The sequence below is a fragment of the Oreochromis aureus genome, linkage group 15 (assembly GCF_013358895.1).
Source record: "Oreochromis aureus strain Israel breed Guangdong linkage group 15, ZZ_aureus, whole genome shotgun sequence".
In the NCBI taxonomy this organism is placed as follows: domain Eukaryota; kingdom Metazoa; phylum Chordata; class Actinopteri; order Cichliformes; family Cichlidae; genus Oreochromis; species Oreochromis aureus.
The window spans coordinates 8,942,913-8,962,112 of NC_052956.1; the positions used below are offsets into that span (position 1 = coordinate 8,942,913).

Consider the following 19,200-nt stretch of genomic DNA (forward strand, 5'->3'; position numbering starts at 1 on the left):
ATTTGTTTGTAGTGTGTGTGTGTGTGATGTGGTCTCTTTACAGGTTCCAGAAATTAATCTACATCCCCAACTTCAGAAAAAGTCTCATCACGATTCTTTGTGGGACCATGAGAAGATTCATTGTGAAAAAATAGTTCACTCAAAACTATTAAGGACTACAAAAACATGACCAGTTGTTTTACTGTACCTTTCAAGGTACAGTAATTTAAATAAAAAATGTTTTGTTTTCGTCCTCCCTCAGTTTTAAAGGTATGTGTTTGTTTTACTTGTCACGCTGTTTGCTCTTGGAGTTCAGTGGAAATCTGGAAACGCCAGTTAACCAGTTCAGTCTGGTACGTAAAGCCTTGCGTAGACTGCAAAAACAGGTTAGGTGTGTTTTCTACGGTTTCCTTGTCAACTCGTAAAATCTCTAAAATTGCAAAACCCTCTTTTTCATCATTACACGTGAGCATTAAAGCACCTGTATCAAGGAAACACCACTGAGGTTTGCAAAGTATTTATTTTCCTGTGTGAAAATCCAGCTGATGATGATCAAATGCTGATCAAACGGTGATCAATAGCTCGAAAGAATCATGAATTACTTTTATAAGTTGACCTATCTCTTAAATGGGACATCTGTCAGAGGAAGAAAGTGCTGTTTTGTAGAGAGGCGAGTTTAAAGAGTTGGTAGTGTTGAAATGTTGCGCGCTCTCTCTCTCTTCCCTTCCACGGGGCGCAACTTACAATCAAGGAGGAGCCGAGAGTCCTGCGGGGTTTTCTCCTGGAACCTGCTAGTCAAATATAAAGCTCTTCCTCCCATCCACCAGGAAAGACTGAACCAGAAGAGGAGCCGCTGCCTGAGCACATCTGTGCTTTCTCCCAAATCCGTAGCGATCTAGTGAGTGAGTGAAGCAGCCGTGGAGTTTTAATTGTACTATTATTCTCATTATTATTATTACTTAAGCACGTCTGTGTAGTTTCTCGGTCGCTTAATTAGCCGACAGTGAGAACACAACTTCTCTGAGAGACGCGCATCGTAAGTTTGCAGAGGAGAGCGCGCAGATGGCTGCTCTCATCAGCGCGTACTCGTCGTGGCCGGAGTCCTTCGAGTGTCCTCCGGGAGACGGAGACGGGGCCGACGGGCATGGTCCTCACAGGAATGCCGGGGAAAAGGCGCCGGAGCCGCGGATCAGACGACCCATGAACGCGTTCATGGTTTGGGCCAAAGATGAGCGCAAACGGCTGGCGATTCAAAATCCTGACCTGCACAATGCCGAGCTCAGCAAAATGTTGGGTGAGGAAAAAAGTTATTTAAAGTTACGAGTTTTGTTATCATTATTATTATTTTTGTTATTATTATTATTATTATTATTGTCATCATCATCATCATTATAATTATTATTTTTAAGCTACTTATAACACACTTCACTTCTACTTACTTTTCCTCTCTTAGGCCTCGGTTGTAGTAAAACACGTTTCAATACACGTATCCTGCAGTGCCAAATGAGCTGCTTTATTTAAAATGACATAAAAAAAAAACGCGTTAAAACTTTTTAAAATTTTAATTGGAATAGATTGTCCATTGTCTTTCTTAAAGTAAATGAAACTTCGCCGCAGTTAGAGTTGCCTTCAAAAGCGCATCGCCAGAATCCGCGTGTATTTAGTTTAGTTTAGTTTGCAGCAAATTCGTTACGAGGCAGAAGAAGACAGAAGCGGAGAAAAATTAGCGTTTTGTGCTGCTGCTTAGATTATTGGTAAAGGTTAAGCTTTAAATCTGGCACTTGCGGAAATCGGAAATAATCTGTGAGGCCCGCATGTGTCTATTTTTGTATTTATCTTTAAAAACTGACGTTCGGCTTGAAAGCGGACATTTAATGCGCGTTGGTAAGTTTCTTAAATGTAATTCAGAGCTACAAAAGACGCAGAAAGTTGCGGTGAAATTAAACACTGATTTTTTTTCTTGTTTGTGATCACGAACCTGAGACGTTAATTAAGACTGCGATTTCTAAACAATGACGTTTAATTTTTCCGTAGCCTGTTTTTAAGCTGCCAACGTTTCTAATTTCCTTATTTTTAGAACTGAATATTTTACTTATGAATTAAAAGAAATGTGGTTCTGTAACTTTTAAAAAATTATTTTTGCAGTTATTTATAAATTGTTAGTAAGATAAAAGATGCTGATTTGTTTTATAATAATAAAGACTGCTAAACTAGTGCATATATATTGCATTTTATAACTTGTTGAACCATATTCAGATTGAGATTTTTTTTTTCTTCTTCCTCTGCATTCAGGCAAGTCATGGAAGGCCCTTACTCCCCCTCAGAAGAGGCCCTATGTTGAGGAAGCAGAGAGGCTTCGGGTGCAGCACATGCAGGACTACCCCAACTACAAGTACCGGCCTCGCCGGAAGAAACAGCTGAAACGCATCTGCAAGCGAGTCGACCCCGGGTTCCTCCTGAGCGGGCTGGGTCCTGACCACAGCACTCTGCCAGATCAACGAGCCCTCTGCCACCCCCTCGACAAAGACGAGGGCAGCCCTAATGGAGCCGGCACCAGCTTTTCCAGCTCCAGCCCTGCTCTGCCCAGCGTCAGAAGCTTCAGAGACCCGGCTGGCTCCAACAGCAGCTTCGACACCTACCCTTACGGCCTGCCCACCCCTCCTGAGATGTCCCCGTTAGATGCGGTGGACCACGAGCAAATACCCCCCTCTTATTACTCAACATCTAGTAGCTCCTCTGTTTCCTGTTCTTCCTCAGTCTCCTGTCCAGATGAGCACCACCAGAATCAGACACACATGGGCAGCCCACCCCCTTACCACTCTGATTACACTCACACCCAGATTCACTGTGGGGGCTCACAATTAGGTCACATCTCTCACATGTCCCATACTGGAGGCGGCAGTGGACTGATCCCTGGGCCACCTCTGTCTTTTTACAGCTCCCCACCTTTCCCCCAGATTCACCACGGGGTCCACCAGGGCCACCTGGGTCAGCTGTCCCCCCCACCAGAGACACAAGGTCACCTGGAGACTCTAGACCAGCTGAGCCAAGCTGAGCTTCTCGGTGAAGTGGACCGCAATGAGTTTGACCAGTACCTGAACTCTACCGCGAGCGGCTTCCACCCGGAGCAGGGCAGCGGCATGACCGTTACAGGACACATCCAGGTGGCATCTGCTGCCACCACTTCTGCCACTACGTGTCCCAGCAGCTCCACAGAAACCAGCCTCATTTCCGTGCTAGCAGACGCGACGGCGGCCTACTACAACAACTATGGCATCTCATAAGCGTGGCCACAACTCCTATTGAATGCGTGACTGATCAAAGACACTACAAAGGTTGAAGAAATTTAGGACGATGTTGCACTTGGGTGCTGATAAAAGGGAAACCCTTAGCATCTAAGGGAAAATGAATCCAACCATGATTAAAAACTGAACTGATTATAGAGCAATATGATTGTCTGGAGCCGGGGAAAGAACAAAGAGCAATTGGAGGACTGTGAAGAGAAGGAGATGGACACCTCAGGGATGCAGACACAAAACACTTACAGTATGCCACCTCCAGTTGTCAAGAAATCTCTAAACCAGTAAAACAGTCAAAAAAAAAAAAGAAAGACAAAAGACTTGTTTGTCCACTTGTAAATGTCACCAGTTACTGTTGCCAGCGAGGCATGTACAGATGCTTTTTAGAAGCTAATTTAAGTCCTTTGATGTTTTGCATAAATGCTAACTGTAATGCTCTTATCAGCGCTTTCCATTCGAATGTTTGTATCATGTTCCTGCTCTCATTAGTTTGGGAGTCTTACCTCAGTAGTTGTAATTGAATGAGGTTTTAGTTTGGACATTTCTTATGCAATTTAACAAAGTGATGTATATGATGATGACAGAAAGGCGTTTATACTTCTTCTCAAGTACTTAATAATATATAATCGACCTCTACAATGAAAAATAATAATGCTAACTGTAACTGTATGCTGATTTAGGTTTGTGAAAGACAATAATTTAAAAATAAAGGTCAATTTTTATATTAAGGCATTTGCTGCTTGGATAATGAGCCCGCAGATTTTTAAAAGGCACAATTTTGAGCATCTCTTAAAAACAGGAGATTCATACCTCACCTGCAGAAGGTAAGTTCAGGTAGTGCTACTTAAGTCCTAATAAATACATTTAGATTTCTAAATAAAAAAAAACTGAGGATAGCAGGAGTCCTGCTGGTCTCCATGAACAAATCGGGGAGGCGGGGGGGAGCAAGATCACATCCATCTTTGAATTGAGTGTCACACCGTGTATTCTTCTATTTCAGGCTCTGTCTAGCTGTGAGAGGCCCATTCTACACACCCACTCCCCTGCTGGCTTTTTCCACCCTACATCATCTTTCTCCATCCGTCTCCTCTCGCTTTCATTTCATCCCGGTTCAGAGGATTAGTGTAAAACAGGCACATTCGTCGGCGCCCGCCTCCATCTCAACCGTCCTTTGTTTTCCTATAGTCTTATTCTGGGTGCCATTCTTCGGCACGCTGGACCCCCCCCTTCCACACCCACCCCCTCACCCCACGTTATATCTTGCTGATGCAGACCTTTCGTAATCTGTGGAAAAAATAAGTAAAAAAACTGACTGTTTTACCCCCCCCCCCCCACTCTCCACTCCTCCCCTTCTCAACCTCTCTGTTCTCTTGAATTTTTCTTTTTTCGATAAAAGGAATTCAGGGGGCTTTTGACAAATCCTGGAGTCTGGCTGGTCTTCCTGCATTTTTTGGGAATGGTTGAGTCGTGCTTCTTGTAAAGAGGATGTGGCGGAGGAGCGGTGTTTCCTGACTGATAAGGGAAAAGCCTCTCTCCGTCAGGATGTTTGGGCCTGGCTGGGCCCTGCATTAAAGAGTCAGAGTGAGGGAAGGGAACCCGCTGTTCAGCAGCGGGAGGAAACGGTGCCGTGTTGATTAGCATCTTACTTACCCGTCTTTACTTATCCACTGTTTTTCGGGGAGAGTCTCTGTCAACCTGGCTTATTGTACCTTGACCACAAACATAAAGACACATCACACAAACATACACAACAATGAGCTTAAAGCAGGCTTGTTATCCTGAAAACAACAGTTGTAGTGAGCACACGCACTAACTCTGACCCCTATAGTTACCCACAGTCAACCACAATTGTGTATTTTTTGACACAGCTCGCAGCAGATGTGATAAAACGCACCAGAATGACAACATTCATCATATACTCGTCTTTGCAGCTGGCTGGTATTGGTGTTCATTTCTCTGAGGTTAGATCATTACCCTCTGTAGCTGCAGGGTTTAAAACTCTGTGGAGGGTCAATATGCACGCAACCATATTCTGGATGTCGGACGGGTGGTGCCCCAGGCATTTAAGGTGAGAAGGGAATCGCTGATGGGGCATCAGACTCACAAGTGTCAAGGTCAGCTCGGGGTGCTACTGCAGACTCCCTTGGTAAAGATGACCAGCAATGTCTCAACAATCAAATCCACCACCTCAGGGTGGGACGCCGTGACAAGGACAAAAACGCAAGCATCAACAGAGTATCATCTGACATAAATTACAGAACAAAGCAGAAGTTTGTTCAGAATGAAGGGGGGGGGGTGTTTTTTCAGTGGTAGTAGATTTCAGCAACAGCTAAAGGGCCTAATAATATACACACATAAATATACATGAAGTCGTTTTCCTAAATTACAGACATAGTCCTCGCTTTTTATTATTATACAATACATTTTTCTAATTAATATTTTTTTCCTCAATGCTTTATTTATCTGTTATCATTTAAAACAGGGATGTCAAACTCATTGTACAGCCAACTTTGATCTTAAGTGAGCCAGAGCAGTAAAAATCCTGTTTCTGTCAGTGCAGAGAAGTTTAACTAAACGTTTAATCATTGAGATATTTTAATCCAAGAAAAAGAACAACAATTTCAAGCAATACATCTCACTTTTTCCACATGATAAAGAAGTGCTGCTTTGGGCTTAACTTGCAAGAAATACATGTGTAAAATTACTTTCCAGCAGTTATAAAACAAAAATTGTTTTTTATTTGACAGTATGTGCCCTTTTTGTTTTTTTTCTTGTGAACCCACTGCATAAATACATTTCTATAGTAAATGGTGAAAAAAAACAGGAACTCTCCATCATTTATTTGATTATCTGTTACTTTCACTTTGGTGTAGGACGAGTGGAAATAAAAGAGGTATCAAAGCAGATACAGATAAAGTCTAAAATATATTCCCTCCTTCAAAATTTCCAAAACTGTCCAGTGGACCAGTTTGGTGTCTTCGGTGGGCCAATTCTGGGCCCCAGGCCTTATGTTTGACACCCCTAATTTATAGATTCAGCTTATTTGAATTTTCATAAATTGAGAGATACATAGCTTTCATTTATGAAAGTGGTTTAAACCAACAAGTTCAAATTCCACACATATGCAAATAACCGTGCTAAAATTATATTCCAAGCCATGCTGTTTTTGACTAATGCATGCAGCCAGGTAATAAATAGCATTGTTTTTTATCTCAAACTCATCTCCACTGCCAAACTATTGCACGCCAATTGGTTTGAATTTTGCATTGATAATGAAGTGATTAGCATGCCAGCGTCACTCCTGTGAAATGCCCACAGGAGCTGCATAATTTGGATTGTTTGCTGAGATTTGTGGATTCTGCGACTTTTAAGGTTCTGGGAAGAACAAACACTCAGTTTGTCATCTTCAATTTTTGTCCTTGCTCGAAGTTGACTCATCAGCACTCTAAACCTTTAGTCAGAGCCATCTGCTGAAATCCAAAGACGGCCATTGCCGTTTTCCCAACTGCAATAAATCATCAAGAACGGAAAGACAAAATGACGTGTCAACCAGCGGTGGTGAACCATGTAAATTTTAGATTTAATGCACACATGCGCAGTTAAGCTTTTCCTCTTACAGCAGATTTCTCCACCCTGGCCGAGTTTAATAATACCTTTAATTTGGTTAATTTGATTTTTCACACATGTGCAGGACCACAAATTTACAATTTCAATGATTTTAAGGATATAGACTGAACAAACAAAAGAGGCTCCTCTTGTTATTTCTCTCTGATTGCTGGCTGGCTCAGCTCCAGTCTCAGGTCAAGCCCATGGAATGAGTCTGTCAGGTAGTCTGTTATGTTTCCTATTTCCTCCTCTGCCGTCATGTCACTTCCCTGGGCAAACAAACAACTCACTGGTCCAACGCAACACTAACTGTCAAGGTAACAGAGAAAAGCTTGGTGTGGGTGGACGGGGCCCAGAGCTTTCGCAGCTGTGTAAAGTATTATCCATCTGCTGGGACCGAGGTGATCAGTGATCACTTTGAATATTGTGTCCTCTGGAGGAACTGAGGAGGCCGGCTGTCTGGGTGGACTAAAGTTTATTGTGTAGCTAGAGAGGGAGCGTCCAGTAACGTCATATTTGGATGATGAACATTTGCGCTGTATGACGTTTTTAGCATTAACTATAGGCCAAGAGGATGTGGTTGATTTGTTTTACGTGACTAAGGCATACCATGGAGACTAAGACGCTGTTTAAACCTACGTCCTGTGTAAAAATATAGTGCATTTGAATTATCTAGCTGTTCCTGCTGAATGCTGTGTGATCACATGTGACCTCTTCTCAAAATATATCTCTTTTGCTGCTCAGTGGAGCAAACTTATTGTTCCGAGCAATTCTGAGGGAATTTTCCCACAAAGCTTTGCAAGCACACAAAACAGCAAACCCATTACAACGTCGTCGTCATCGTCAGCAGTAAATGCACTGAACTTTCCACCAAATTAAACTACTCTATGTGACGGATAAAGACACATTTACATCAGCAAACGCTAAATGTTGTTGGAGTGCATTTCCAGTTGGAGTGTGTTACAGCAGCATAATAACCTGTTTACAATTTGTACTTGGCCCTGAATCTGGCCAAAGGAGGAAAAAGAAGGGAAAACACACACACACACAAACAAACACACACACACATCTCACAGCAAGGGATTATGGGTGCAGCTATTCTTCATCTCATTGTGGCTCAACAACAGGCAGAGTGTGGGGTGGCAGGCAGGCGTGTACGTCGCCGGACGAAGAATGGACCAGACTCGTCGAGGGACAGGTGCCATGTGGCAGAGGATGTGCGGGGACACAGATGGGGACCCCTGGAAAACTTGGGGGACTGAACGAGCAGCCAAGGGCCTCCCACCCGTACCTGTGCTGTGAATGCTGCAGCTGAACGGGATCCGGCACCTGTTCTAAGCAGATACAGACGACCAGCAAAAGCACAGAGGGAGGCCAGCACATGGCTGCCAACCCGGGGAAGGAGAAGGCTAGATTTCCATTTACCCATAAGCACGGCCTGATTACCAAATCAGCACAGGCAGTAAAGCTTGCGCGCTACTGCAGAATGCACAAAAAAGGGATTGAAAAATCTTTTTTTTTTCCTCCTCTGTGCATTTCAGTAAACTTTTATAAGTTCTTTCAAAGTGTTTATTTAATATCTCAAAGCAGAAATCAAAAGGTATGAAAACTTATGCATACTACTACAGATGGATTTTTTTTTCCTAACATGAGGTTTGCAAAAATGCAGAGCGTGTCCTATTTTTGCAGCCTGGCCTGCATTGGTGCCTCTCTCTCTACTAGCATGGCTTGCACTGGTCTATAGCACGTATGCTGCAGCGCTATCTGGCTTGTTTTTGACTGCTGCAGATTTTCCCTGGGGTGGTATAACTCTTCACCTCAATGTGGAGGAGGATGTTCCTATTGTGCTTCCTAATTGCAATGTGGTTGTTCCATTTAAGAGATAGAACATGCTTATCTGTTGTGTGTGTGAACGAAAAACCGTGTGTGGGAATAAACGGGGCGATGTTACCTGTGCTGATCCATGTTTTCATTGTGCTAGTTACAATATGCATTGCAATGCTTAATTTTTTGAGAGATATTTGTAATTGATACTTGCGATATCCAGGTAAATGGCTAATTTCTAATTTGGAAACCCTAGAAATTGGTTGCATATATTTTTATGGTTCTTTTTTCCCTTTATACACAGTTATGTAGAAAAAAAAATATATATATAATAATAATAAAAGTACTGTCCAAACATCGGAACATAGCTCTTTTTAAGTGAAAGGGCAGCATGCCTTTGAGCTTAAGTCATGCCCCATCTTAATCCATTTGTAGCTCTGGCTGCGTTCTCTTGCGCTAACAGAGTCTACTCAGCATGCATCCTGAAAAGCAGACGCAGTAATGATTTAGATGAGTGATGTTATAAGTTCAGCAGTGTGAGAGAGTCCCTTTTAACAGCTACTGGGGAGGCTAGACAAAGCAAACCAGCAGGCTGTCTGATGACAGCTTGTGAGACACGAGAACAGCCATTAAGGTTTGATGTTTCAGCACTTATCATTCATAAGATGCATGCAGTTACATTATAGCAGTGGTTACAATGTAACAATTAAAAATTAAAAGGCATTTTGCGCTGTTTCAATGATGAATGCATGCAAAAAAAAAAGAAGAAGAATTATTCTGTTAAGTCTGGACTTATTTTCAAACATAGGAAGACACCACCAAATATTACAAATAAAAGCCAAAGTAATTTTTAAGAACACCAGAACAATCCTATAAAGAAGTTCTACTATCACCATCAGACTTCCCAGATTCCCACACTGAATTAGAATATAAGTACTCAACAGTCTAAACCACTGCAAGTGCACTAAAACAAAAATGTTCTTAATCTTTAGAATTAATCAAGAAACTTGTGTATTTCTTGTGTCTAAAGCTCTAGCAAGCACATACATTTTGCATTCAAGAGAATTAGTTTGCAACCCTTTGGCCCAACCTATGGACTTGATGATTCTGGATTAAATGGATTACATTTTTCAGTCGCAAAACCCCCCCAAAACTGGTCAGTTGCATCTATAATATTCTTTACTATCATCGAAATCATAAAATATGCCAAATCTACATCTCTGGAATCATATCTAAAGTCTCCTTCGCCCAAGGCCTGGAAAGCTTTGTCTCGCGTGGCTGATCAATGATGCAAGTTCCTGTACACAGGAACAACAAGCTTCGCTGTATCGCTGCTTATTCAGAGATGAAGTACGTCATTTCTGACACACAGCATTTCCCGTGCCTTGATGTGTGCTGTTTACGCTCAGAATTTCTGGGTAAGACTGCTTCTGACTGACCTTGGCAGAGGGTAAGTCTGGCATAATTTCCATCCTCGCGCCCATTCCTCTGACTTTACTCTATGGCTTTAATATTCGGGATGTTGTTGATGTCTGAGCTTGAAGGAATCCCTTCCTGCTGGATGCTCGGCCCTGTTTCCTTAAAGACTCAACATCAAAAATGACACACATGGAAATGAGTCACACAGTTGTCCCAGGAGTTCAGACACTTGAGCTAAAGTACCATGTTGACAGGTTCAAAACAGGATATGAGCTGGATGGGTCTATGTTTATTACAGATGGCAGAATACTTAAAGAGCAGTGATAGCTGAAAGCTCTGATAAGCAAATTAGGCAGCTAGAGTCACGTACCCACTATGAGCTTACAAGTGCCCACACAAAGGTTGGACTGGAAGTCACAAACCATTAACGCTAATAGTCTTACAGTAACTTACATTATAGTTTAGGTTTTTTTGTTTTTTTTCCAATGCAGAAGTAACTCTGTTACAGTGTTTGGCATGCAAACTGGCAGCAGGCTCCTTGGACACTTCAAATGTTTCTCAGTTGCTTAACAACACAGAAAAGCAACAAACGTTTGCAAATATTTATATCTAGTTTTTGCAGAATCACAGCTCTTTTATGCACATTGCACACACTTTAATATCACACCATTTACACTCAGAAGGAGCAGAATTCCCAAAGGGTTAGGAACTTTGATAAAAAGGACTAAATAATTATAGCCCATGGCAATATTAAATAAAATCATTTACAAGTTAGTTGGACCATAGTTTTGCAGACAAAATCATTAAAAACAACGAGAGTGCACAAATTACGGTCAGTGACAGCTGTATGGATGACTCGGCTATTAATAACGGTTACTTTTTCTGCCCAGTCATGTCATTGCATTATATTCATCCAACAAAGCTAACGAATACTGAACTCAGTTCATTTTTTCCCTCTACCAATTTAGTGGCTCTTCAGTTTTAATGCTAATTGTTTGCATTGCAGCGAGTTGGAGCACAGCACGCTCCCCCTTGTGAAAAATAAATTGCCTTTCTTTTGAAACAAATAGCAACCTTCTATTTGCTTAACTTCGGTCATCCCCATCAAGAAAATAAATAAAAAACGACCTACCTGCTAATTTACAGAGACACGTTTAGGCGTCCTACCAAAGTGTAGTTCTGTCGGCGTCAGCCTCTAGCGGACATGTGAGGTACTGCAGGCTTAAGCCTTTTCCTCATCCCAGCAATACGAAGCCCCGGCTACGTGTGTTTATGTCTCTCCTGTGGGTTATACTACAGGCTATATTAGTTTATGGTAGATTGTATTCCGTTGTTCGGGAGAACAGCGGGTTTGTGTTTTTAGAGGAGAGGTTAGTTTCCTGTAGCTGCGTCTGCCCTAATCATCTTATAAAGCAGGAGAGGTAAATCATCAACGTTCCCGCCATTGTTAGATTCATATTACACGTTTTGTGTTAATATTCAAACATTTATAACTAAAAGCTGTGGTATTGGTCGGTATGGTTTTATGATTCATATCAAACTGCGTATGTGTCTCACGTAGTTGTCAGGATGGCCGAGCGGTCTAAGGCGCTGCGTTCAGGTCGCAGTCTCCCCTGGAGGCGTGGGTTCGAATCCCACTTCTGACATCAAACATTTTTTGTAAGCTTCGTGCTCTACCTTGTTCAGAACAAGGTAGAGTATGTTCTCCGCTCAGTCTCTATGGTCTGAGAGGAGAACGTTTTTCGCATTTACCTTTTAGCACAGTGTAACATGGTATTTCATCACAGTATAGCTTTAAATTGTTAAAGCTGAATAACCATATTTGTAACTATTCTCAAAACAGTGTTATGTTTTTTTTTTTTGTTTTTTTTTTAAACAGTCAAAGTTTAGATTAGGAAAGTTGTGGGGATTATATTTCCTGTGCATGGAATCCAACATTCAGTACAAGGCAGGCTCAACATGTTAAACCTGTTATTTATGCTTGTCTGGGTGCATATGCAGTAATACAGCATATTTAATAGTGAATACACAGTGTGCCAAACAGGAGTTTTCACACAACCTTTGGCACAAATTTTAAATCCGGGGTTTAAGATGAGGATCCAGGGTTTAAGGGAAGGCCCTTCGTGGACTGAGGGTTTTTACAATTGTTAACAGGCTGTGCAATCGCACATTAAAGTCACAATGGGGTTGTTTTAGAGGTAACTCGGTATAGGAACAGGTATAGCTTTCTATGAATCTTACTGAAGGATGCGTCCTCTTAAAATTCAATTAATATTTAAATAGATTGTCTATTCCTTTGTGAGATTTTTGCTGGCTTACGTTTTCTTGTAAATCTGGATTACCAGATATCAAAGTGTATAAATTGCTATAAATTTAATAGCACACAAAGTAGGGTTATCATTGGCTTTAACTTTTTCTTTCATGAATCCAAAAGCTATTAGAACCACTGATTGATATGTAGCATATGGTCATTTGGCTCAACAAATTATGGTTAATAAAGGAGCAGGTCTTGTACCCTTAAGACAAAGTAGTAGATATTCAGTTTATCCTAAAAGGCTAAATAGCTTAGCAAATAAATAGATAGGGCCACAGCTTGGTTTAATCATGCAGCAAGAAGAAGGTGTTTGAGTACTTTTAGCTGTCACTAATAGGATTCATTTCTAACAGGCTGACTGCTCTAAAAATAGTGACTTTTTCCCCTTTTTGCTCAAAATAGAAATGTTATGTGAGGACATTTGCTGCACATGAATCCCAACACAGTGACACAAACATATAAGCACACTTATACACCACTTCAGTGCTTCACTACACAATACAGCACATGTAAATACAATGAACTACATATTAAACATTTCATGTAAAAGCAAATCCATCATAATCTGTTGACGTGAAACACTTTCAGATAACAATGAACAACACTACAAATGACCAGTAGCCTCAGTGTGACAGGAAAAGGTTAAAGGGTATAACTCCATAAAGCCTGTCTGGATATACTGCCACGAGACTAGCGCAGGTTCTTCTTTGTACAGATTAAGTGACATGAATCTGTAACTTTTGCAGCTTCTTTTAAAACTTTTATAAATTTAGTTTATGAAGATTACAGGCAAAAAAGAAAAGTGTGCTGCTGCGGTGCTGCATAACACATTGTTGAAAAGAAAAATTTGAATTTAGATTTTATTGTTTTACAGAAACCCCAATGTGTTGTGCTTATACCCTTAGGACTTGAGGAAGCAAATGAATCGTTTGCTTAACATTTACACCTGGAGAGAGCTCGTAGGGTTAATGTGCAAGGTCAGGTCAGGTGACTTAAACAGGGATTTAGGGCGATTTAGGGCGTCTTCCAGTACTTTCACAGGTTGAAGGCAGAGGTTGTTGGGCAGCTTTTATATTAGCATGTGGAAGGTTTTTCCATTTGTGTTTTTAGACATGCAAACTGGTTGGTTGGTTTGCCTTAGAAACATCATTCTAAATCTAGTAGTATTTAAGTTGCTAGCCTTTGTTGTCGCTGTATGGATTGTTGGCTTTTCCACTCTATAAGCCAGAAGAATCAGTGAATCCAAAATGAATCCAGTTTCTTGACAGTGTGACCATGTGTGACCACTGATGTACCTTTTAAGTGAGAGTGTTTATCCCATCTTATAGGCAACCTTTGATTTAAATGTCTAAGCCTCACCCTTTAACTGGAGCCATGTATCGGTGCTTCACCTTCCTCTGCATATGCTTCATTAAGACTGTGACTTAATATAGCAGGAGTCCTGGTGCACAGCAGGTTGCAAACTAATTAGGCCTGACATTTTAACTGCAGCCAGGAGGGGGGGAGTGCTAAGCCTGAGCATCACTGCACACGTGCAAGCTTGAAGGATGATGTGCTTCGGGGAGTCCTGCTGTGACTATGATCCACACTGCGTCCGCATGCAGTGGAAGCTGCAAACTAAATTCTAGTCATCTTAAAGTCCATTTAATGTGGACTAAAAGTTCTTAGAAACCTCCATCAGGCTGGCAGAGTATGCCTGACAGAAGTTGATTAAGGGGAGGTCTCTCCCTAGGAAAGCCCATGATTAAAATATTAGCCTCAGTTAGCTTCTGAGTCACTCCTTCACCTCATGACTCAGTAGGGGATGTGGAGGGGAGGTCTTTCTCTTATTTTCTTCTGTGAGTCAGGATATAATGAAATGGTCACCTCCACCCCACTGTGAGCCGTCAAGCTTGTTAAGACTAAGAGCAGATGGTGTAAAGGGTCACCCCGTGGATGTGCGTGTAGTCTTCACAGGTGCTCATGTGACTAAGCACTTCTTGAGACTCCCCACATCATAAGGACAGGGAGGGACTGGTATGCCGTCTGTGAGCCTCTGATAAGGAGAGACCGTCGTGCATCCTGTGGCGGTTTCCTTGTCCTTGAAAAGATTGATCTGACCCAGAGGGATATTTAGACTAGAAAAGTGCATTTTTTTAAATTAGCGTCACACGCTGTGAAGCACATGCAACAAGGTGGAACATATGCTGAAATGCTTTGAGCCTTGTGACTGTGCGTCGCCACAGCAATCTGTCAGAGGAGACTGTGCCAGCCTGCCAGTCTGGGATGAAGTAGGCTAATTAGGGGGGCAGTTCCTGTACTATTTCTATGACACGGCCCCAGAAAATAAATGGGAAATTTAAATGCTGCCATTTACAATGACACGACCCATGAGACAATTCTTTCTGCTGGCCATCATGTCTTAATTGCTTTGTAGGGAGATACCAATGAATACATAGCACGAGACAGCAATTAGAAGACTAGGTGTGAAATAGGTGATGTTCAGCCGGTAAATCATTTGAAAACCTGCAAAACCTGGTGGATATCCTTACATATTTTAAAAAATATCTCAGAGAGATACAGTCATGGTAAAGGGAAACACCCTCTTTAAATTATAAGGTTTTACATATAAGGAACATTCAGCTGTTTGCTAACACGATGCTAAAGAGAAGAAAGATCAGCAATGATTTTACAGAAGCAATTGTTGGCGACCATCAATCTGGGAAGGATTATAAGGATATGTCCAAAAAAAAATTCAAGTCCAAACAGTGAGAAAGATTATTAACAGATTGAAAACAGAAAGAGAGCTGCCAGTCTTCCCAGGAGTGAACTTCCTGGCATTCGTCCCTAGGTCAGACAACTCAGAGATAATTTTAAAAAATGGGTGGATGAAACCAAAGTGGAGATGTTTAGTCATAATGTACAAAAACCCAACAAATAAATGCTTCAGATTCTCTACTTAAAACTAAATCACAGTGAGATTAAGTTATAAGTCCAATCAAATCATCTTTTTGGACATATATCTTTAGTTCTGTTACAGTAACAAAATTACTTTCAAAGCACTAGAAGAAAGGGTTGAATATAATAATATTTTTTTAATTGATTTTTACACTGCCATATATACTAAGGTATATTAAAAAGTTGTATCAGACTATGAACTCCTCTGTAAAACTAAAGTATTAGAGTACTAGAGTCAAATGTAAGGCCATCTGTCGGACAACAAACTGGGTCATGCAACAGGACAATGATCCCAAACACACAAATCTCCAACAGGACGGCTGAAAAAGACAAGAATCCAGGTGCTGCAGTGACCCAATCAAAATCCAGCCCACAATGTGCTTGTGGTGTGACCGTAAGACAGCTGTGCATAAACTGACGTTTAAAGACCTCTGAAGTGATGTTGTAAAGAGGGGTGGGCCAAAATTCCTCGACAACGATGTGAGAGACTGATAAAGTCAAACAGAAAACCATCAATACAAGTTCATGCCTCTCAAGGTGGTTCTATAAGCGACTGAATCAAAAGGTGTACTTAGCATTTCACTCACTGCTTCTGCTTTTTCATGGAATTTTGTTTAAAAAAAAACTGACACGGTGTAATATGTCGTGTTTTGTATATTTTTTATTGCATTGTTAATGCTGTGATATTTAAAATTTTAGAATTGATGATGATGATGTACTTTCTTTTTGCCAAGACTGTATATTTAAATTGTGAGCATGGCAGACTACAATAAAGACTGAAACATGAAAAGATAAAAGGATAAATAGGCAGGTTTTGTGTTCCTGAGAAAGACAAAAAGAGGCGCTCACACTTGCTGATGATCAGTTAATCGAGTGATCATGAGCGTGTAGTTGCTACTTACCCTCCTAACCCCCATGGAAGCAGTATGGGTTTTTCACACGCTGCTTCAGTATTTTTGTTACATACGCAATGACAGGATGTGTTGTTTCTCATCTGCCAAGGACCAGACTATGTAAAAGACCAAAAATGTATGTTTTGTAGTTTGTATATATATATATTCATCTTTGAATAAGAAGATGGTTTTGATTTTTCTGTCTTTTGACAACGATTGATGCAAACCCAAGAGCGAGTTGGTTTTGACAGTGATGGGTCTGAGATGGGTTTTTTTTGTCTCCACTGTCACTGTGACAAATAATAAGAAAACCTGAGCAACAAGACCAGGCGATGTTGTTGAAAACTATTCTGGGCATTAAGGAAGCACTAAGAGGAAAAGGAAGATGAAAAACAAAATAGAAAAATGCTTCAGAGCTTTGTCATGAGCCAGTTCAGCTCATATCTATCTATCTATCTATCTATCTATCTATCTATCTATCTATCTATCTATCTATCTATCTCTCTACATATATATATATATATATATATATATATATATATATATATATATATATATATATATATATATATATATATATATATATGTGTATATATATATATGTATATCCCTATCTCGAGTGAAAACAAGGGTTTGCTATGAAGGTAAAACAAGGTATCGTGCTTAGTCATTGAATTTTACTGAGCCTGCAGTTGCTTTCTAAGTGTTTAACTTAGGGTGTTTAACACCCTTTATGCAATGGTGAAGTCCAAGTCATGTGTCCAAAGCCTCAGCAGATTTCAGTCCAATCTCAGAGTGATTAGCAAGGCTTTTCAGTCTATCCTTAGCATCCCATGTATCTGATTAGCAGGTAGGCCCGCTTCCCCAGGGAGGACTTTTCATTGGTTTCTCTTTTCTTTCCTTGCAATAGCCATGGTGCTTCTCTGGGAGTTTACATCTTACATTCTATAGTTTGGGGAGTTGTTTTAATTGCCTGGACTATAACTGTGGATCATGTGAGTATACTGCCTCTGATTATGTGTATGCTTTTGACTGTAGTTATTGCACATTTTGAGTGAGCTGCTGCACTTAAACTTGCTGGTAAATTAATATCATTTCCATAGCAGAAATGCAATGACTGCAACGATCAAATGCAGTTTCACTTGCGTGAGATCACATTAAGTATTTAAGACATTCTGGGTAATTTTTTTTTTTTCATGTTGTAACATTACATATTAAACTCAGTGGACCCATCTGCATACATGAACTCTTCTGGGAGCCACAGTTTGCTGGGATTCTTGGCATTATTCTAGGGATCCAACCCAACATATATATATATATATATCTTGCAGTTTGGTGAAAAAGAAACAAATTTTGTAGGGTAGATAACTGGCATTTAATTTATTAAATTGAATATTACACTAAGGCATTTTTTAAAGTAAAATATTACGTGCATTATTAAAGTTTGGAAATTGGTTATTTCCATAAACCATCCAGTTTATACAAACACATATAAACTATCAGTTCACACTGATAGAAGTGACACCTGTAATGTTTGACACGAAACAGTGTCAGCATTCAGTGTCACATATAACAGGACACTGAGGTACTTTATTAGTATAGAACACAGATATAATTAAGATTAAATACATTTATAAAAGAATCAAAATAAACATTTACACATAAACTAAGTGAAATGGACATTCATAATCCTGATTGTGGGCAACAAGAAAACCCTTTTCGACTCATGTTTTGGCTTCAATAATCAGAAACCTTTTGGGGGATATAAATGGATATTTAAACGTTAAACGACTTAAAAGTTAAACGACTAAAAATGGCAACATGACATAAGAGAATACGAAATAACTGGCTCTTCTTCTCTTTGGAAATGTTCAGCTTCAGGAAACACTTGCTGTTTGACTAAAAAAAATTACTAATACAAGAACAAGGATAACAGCCAAGACTGTTCTTTATAGGTGCCAGTCAAGCTTAGCCTATTTTACCATTTAAAAAAAAAATCTGTGGCATTTTTATGTGCATTTCATAGTTGGCATGCATCCCTTTTCCATCCGGCAACAATGAATTGACTTTACGTCCAAGTATTGTCACAGTAAGGCTGCATTGTGCCTATTGCAGATATTTCTGCTTTTTTTAGGTAATCCTTGTATTTTAATTGCAGGAAAAGCTGTCCGAGAGTGTATTTTTGTCAGTGACAGGCGCAGTCGCTGAGGTAATGTCCACTTCGACTGTGAGCAGAGACTTAAGCTTGTTATTTAAAGTCACTTAAGGATTTATTTGTGGCTGTAGCCTCATTATCCCTGCCTTTATGCACTCTTTGATCTTCAAAGCAGTCTGTATATATGGCACATGCATGCTGCGTGTGACACAATATAATATCACATTTTTTGTTGGGGTGTAATTGATTTGGGTGTAAATCTCTTAATGAATCCGATTTTAACTGGAATATGTTTGTCTGTGTTATTTCAGTCATAAATGTGGACATGTAGAAATGCTGAAATGAAAGCCTTACTGGAACGTTGGCTAAACATATTAAAGGATAAAATGACACACCAGCTATTTTTAATTTTTTACAAATAAAAACAAGATAAATGGAGAGCAGTATCAAACTTACTACAGTAACAGACTTAAATGTGTGTATTTGTCAGAATTTTCTCTTCTAGTCATGTATTACTATTTTACAACAGTGCAAGGGAAAGCTAAAACAGACACAAAAGTAAAAGTGAAATCGACTGTCTCTATCCAAATAGATTATAATGAACATCCAGTTCAGGTCTTCCTAATCTGTCCAGTGAGCATTATTTAAGAGTCCAGGTAAAATTTAAGAAGCTACTTGAAATTAAAATCATCATCAGACAATAGTCAGTGGATTTAAATTAGATTCATCAAATGTGGCCCTTTTTTGCCCTCCACACCAGCTCTTTACCTGCTC

General features: G+C 40.2%; 1 protein-coding gene, 1 long non-coding RNA gene and 1 other non-coding gene across 3 annotated transcripts; 2 read left to right on the top strand and 1 right to left on the bottom strand.

The window, feature by feature from the left end:
- The first annotated feature begins 571 nt into the window (after positions 1 to 571).
- sox7 (SRY-box transcription factor 7) lies at positions 572 to 4,120 on the top strand. Its single transcript, XM_031731960.2, has 2 exons — positions 572 to 1,273; positions 2,272 to 4,120. Exons 1-2 carry the CDS (start codon positions 1,042 to 1,044, stop codon positions 3,261 to 3,263), a joined length of 1,224 nt encoding a protein of 407 aa, XP_031587820.1. The 5' UTR covers positions 572 to 1,041; the 3' UTR covers positions 3,264 to 4,120.
- A 526-nt stretch (positions 4,121 to 4,646) lies between these two features.
- On the bottom strand, positions 4,647 to 11,331 carry LOC120433346. Its single transcript, XR_005608506.1, has 4 exons — positions 11,260 to 11,331; positions 10,148 to 10,294; positions 4,929 to 4,987; positions 4,647 to 4,841 (listed from the first exon to the last, which is right to left on the bottom strand). It is a non-coding gene; the product is annotated as an uncharacterized LOC120433346 (long non-coding RNA).
- Positions 11,332 to 11,690: 359 nt separating this feature from the next.
- Positions 11,691 to 11,773, top strand: trnal-cag. Its single transcript has one exon. It is a non-coding gene; the product is annotated as a tRNA-Leu (tRNA).
- The last annotated feature ends 7,427 nt before the right edge of the window (positions 11,774 to 19,200 follow it).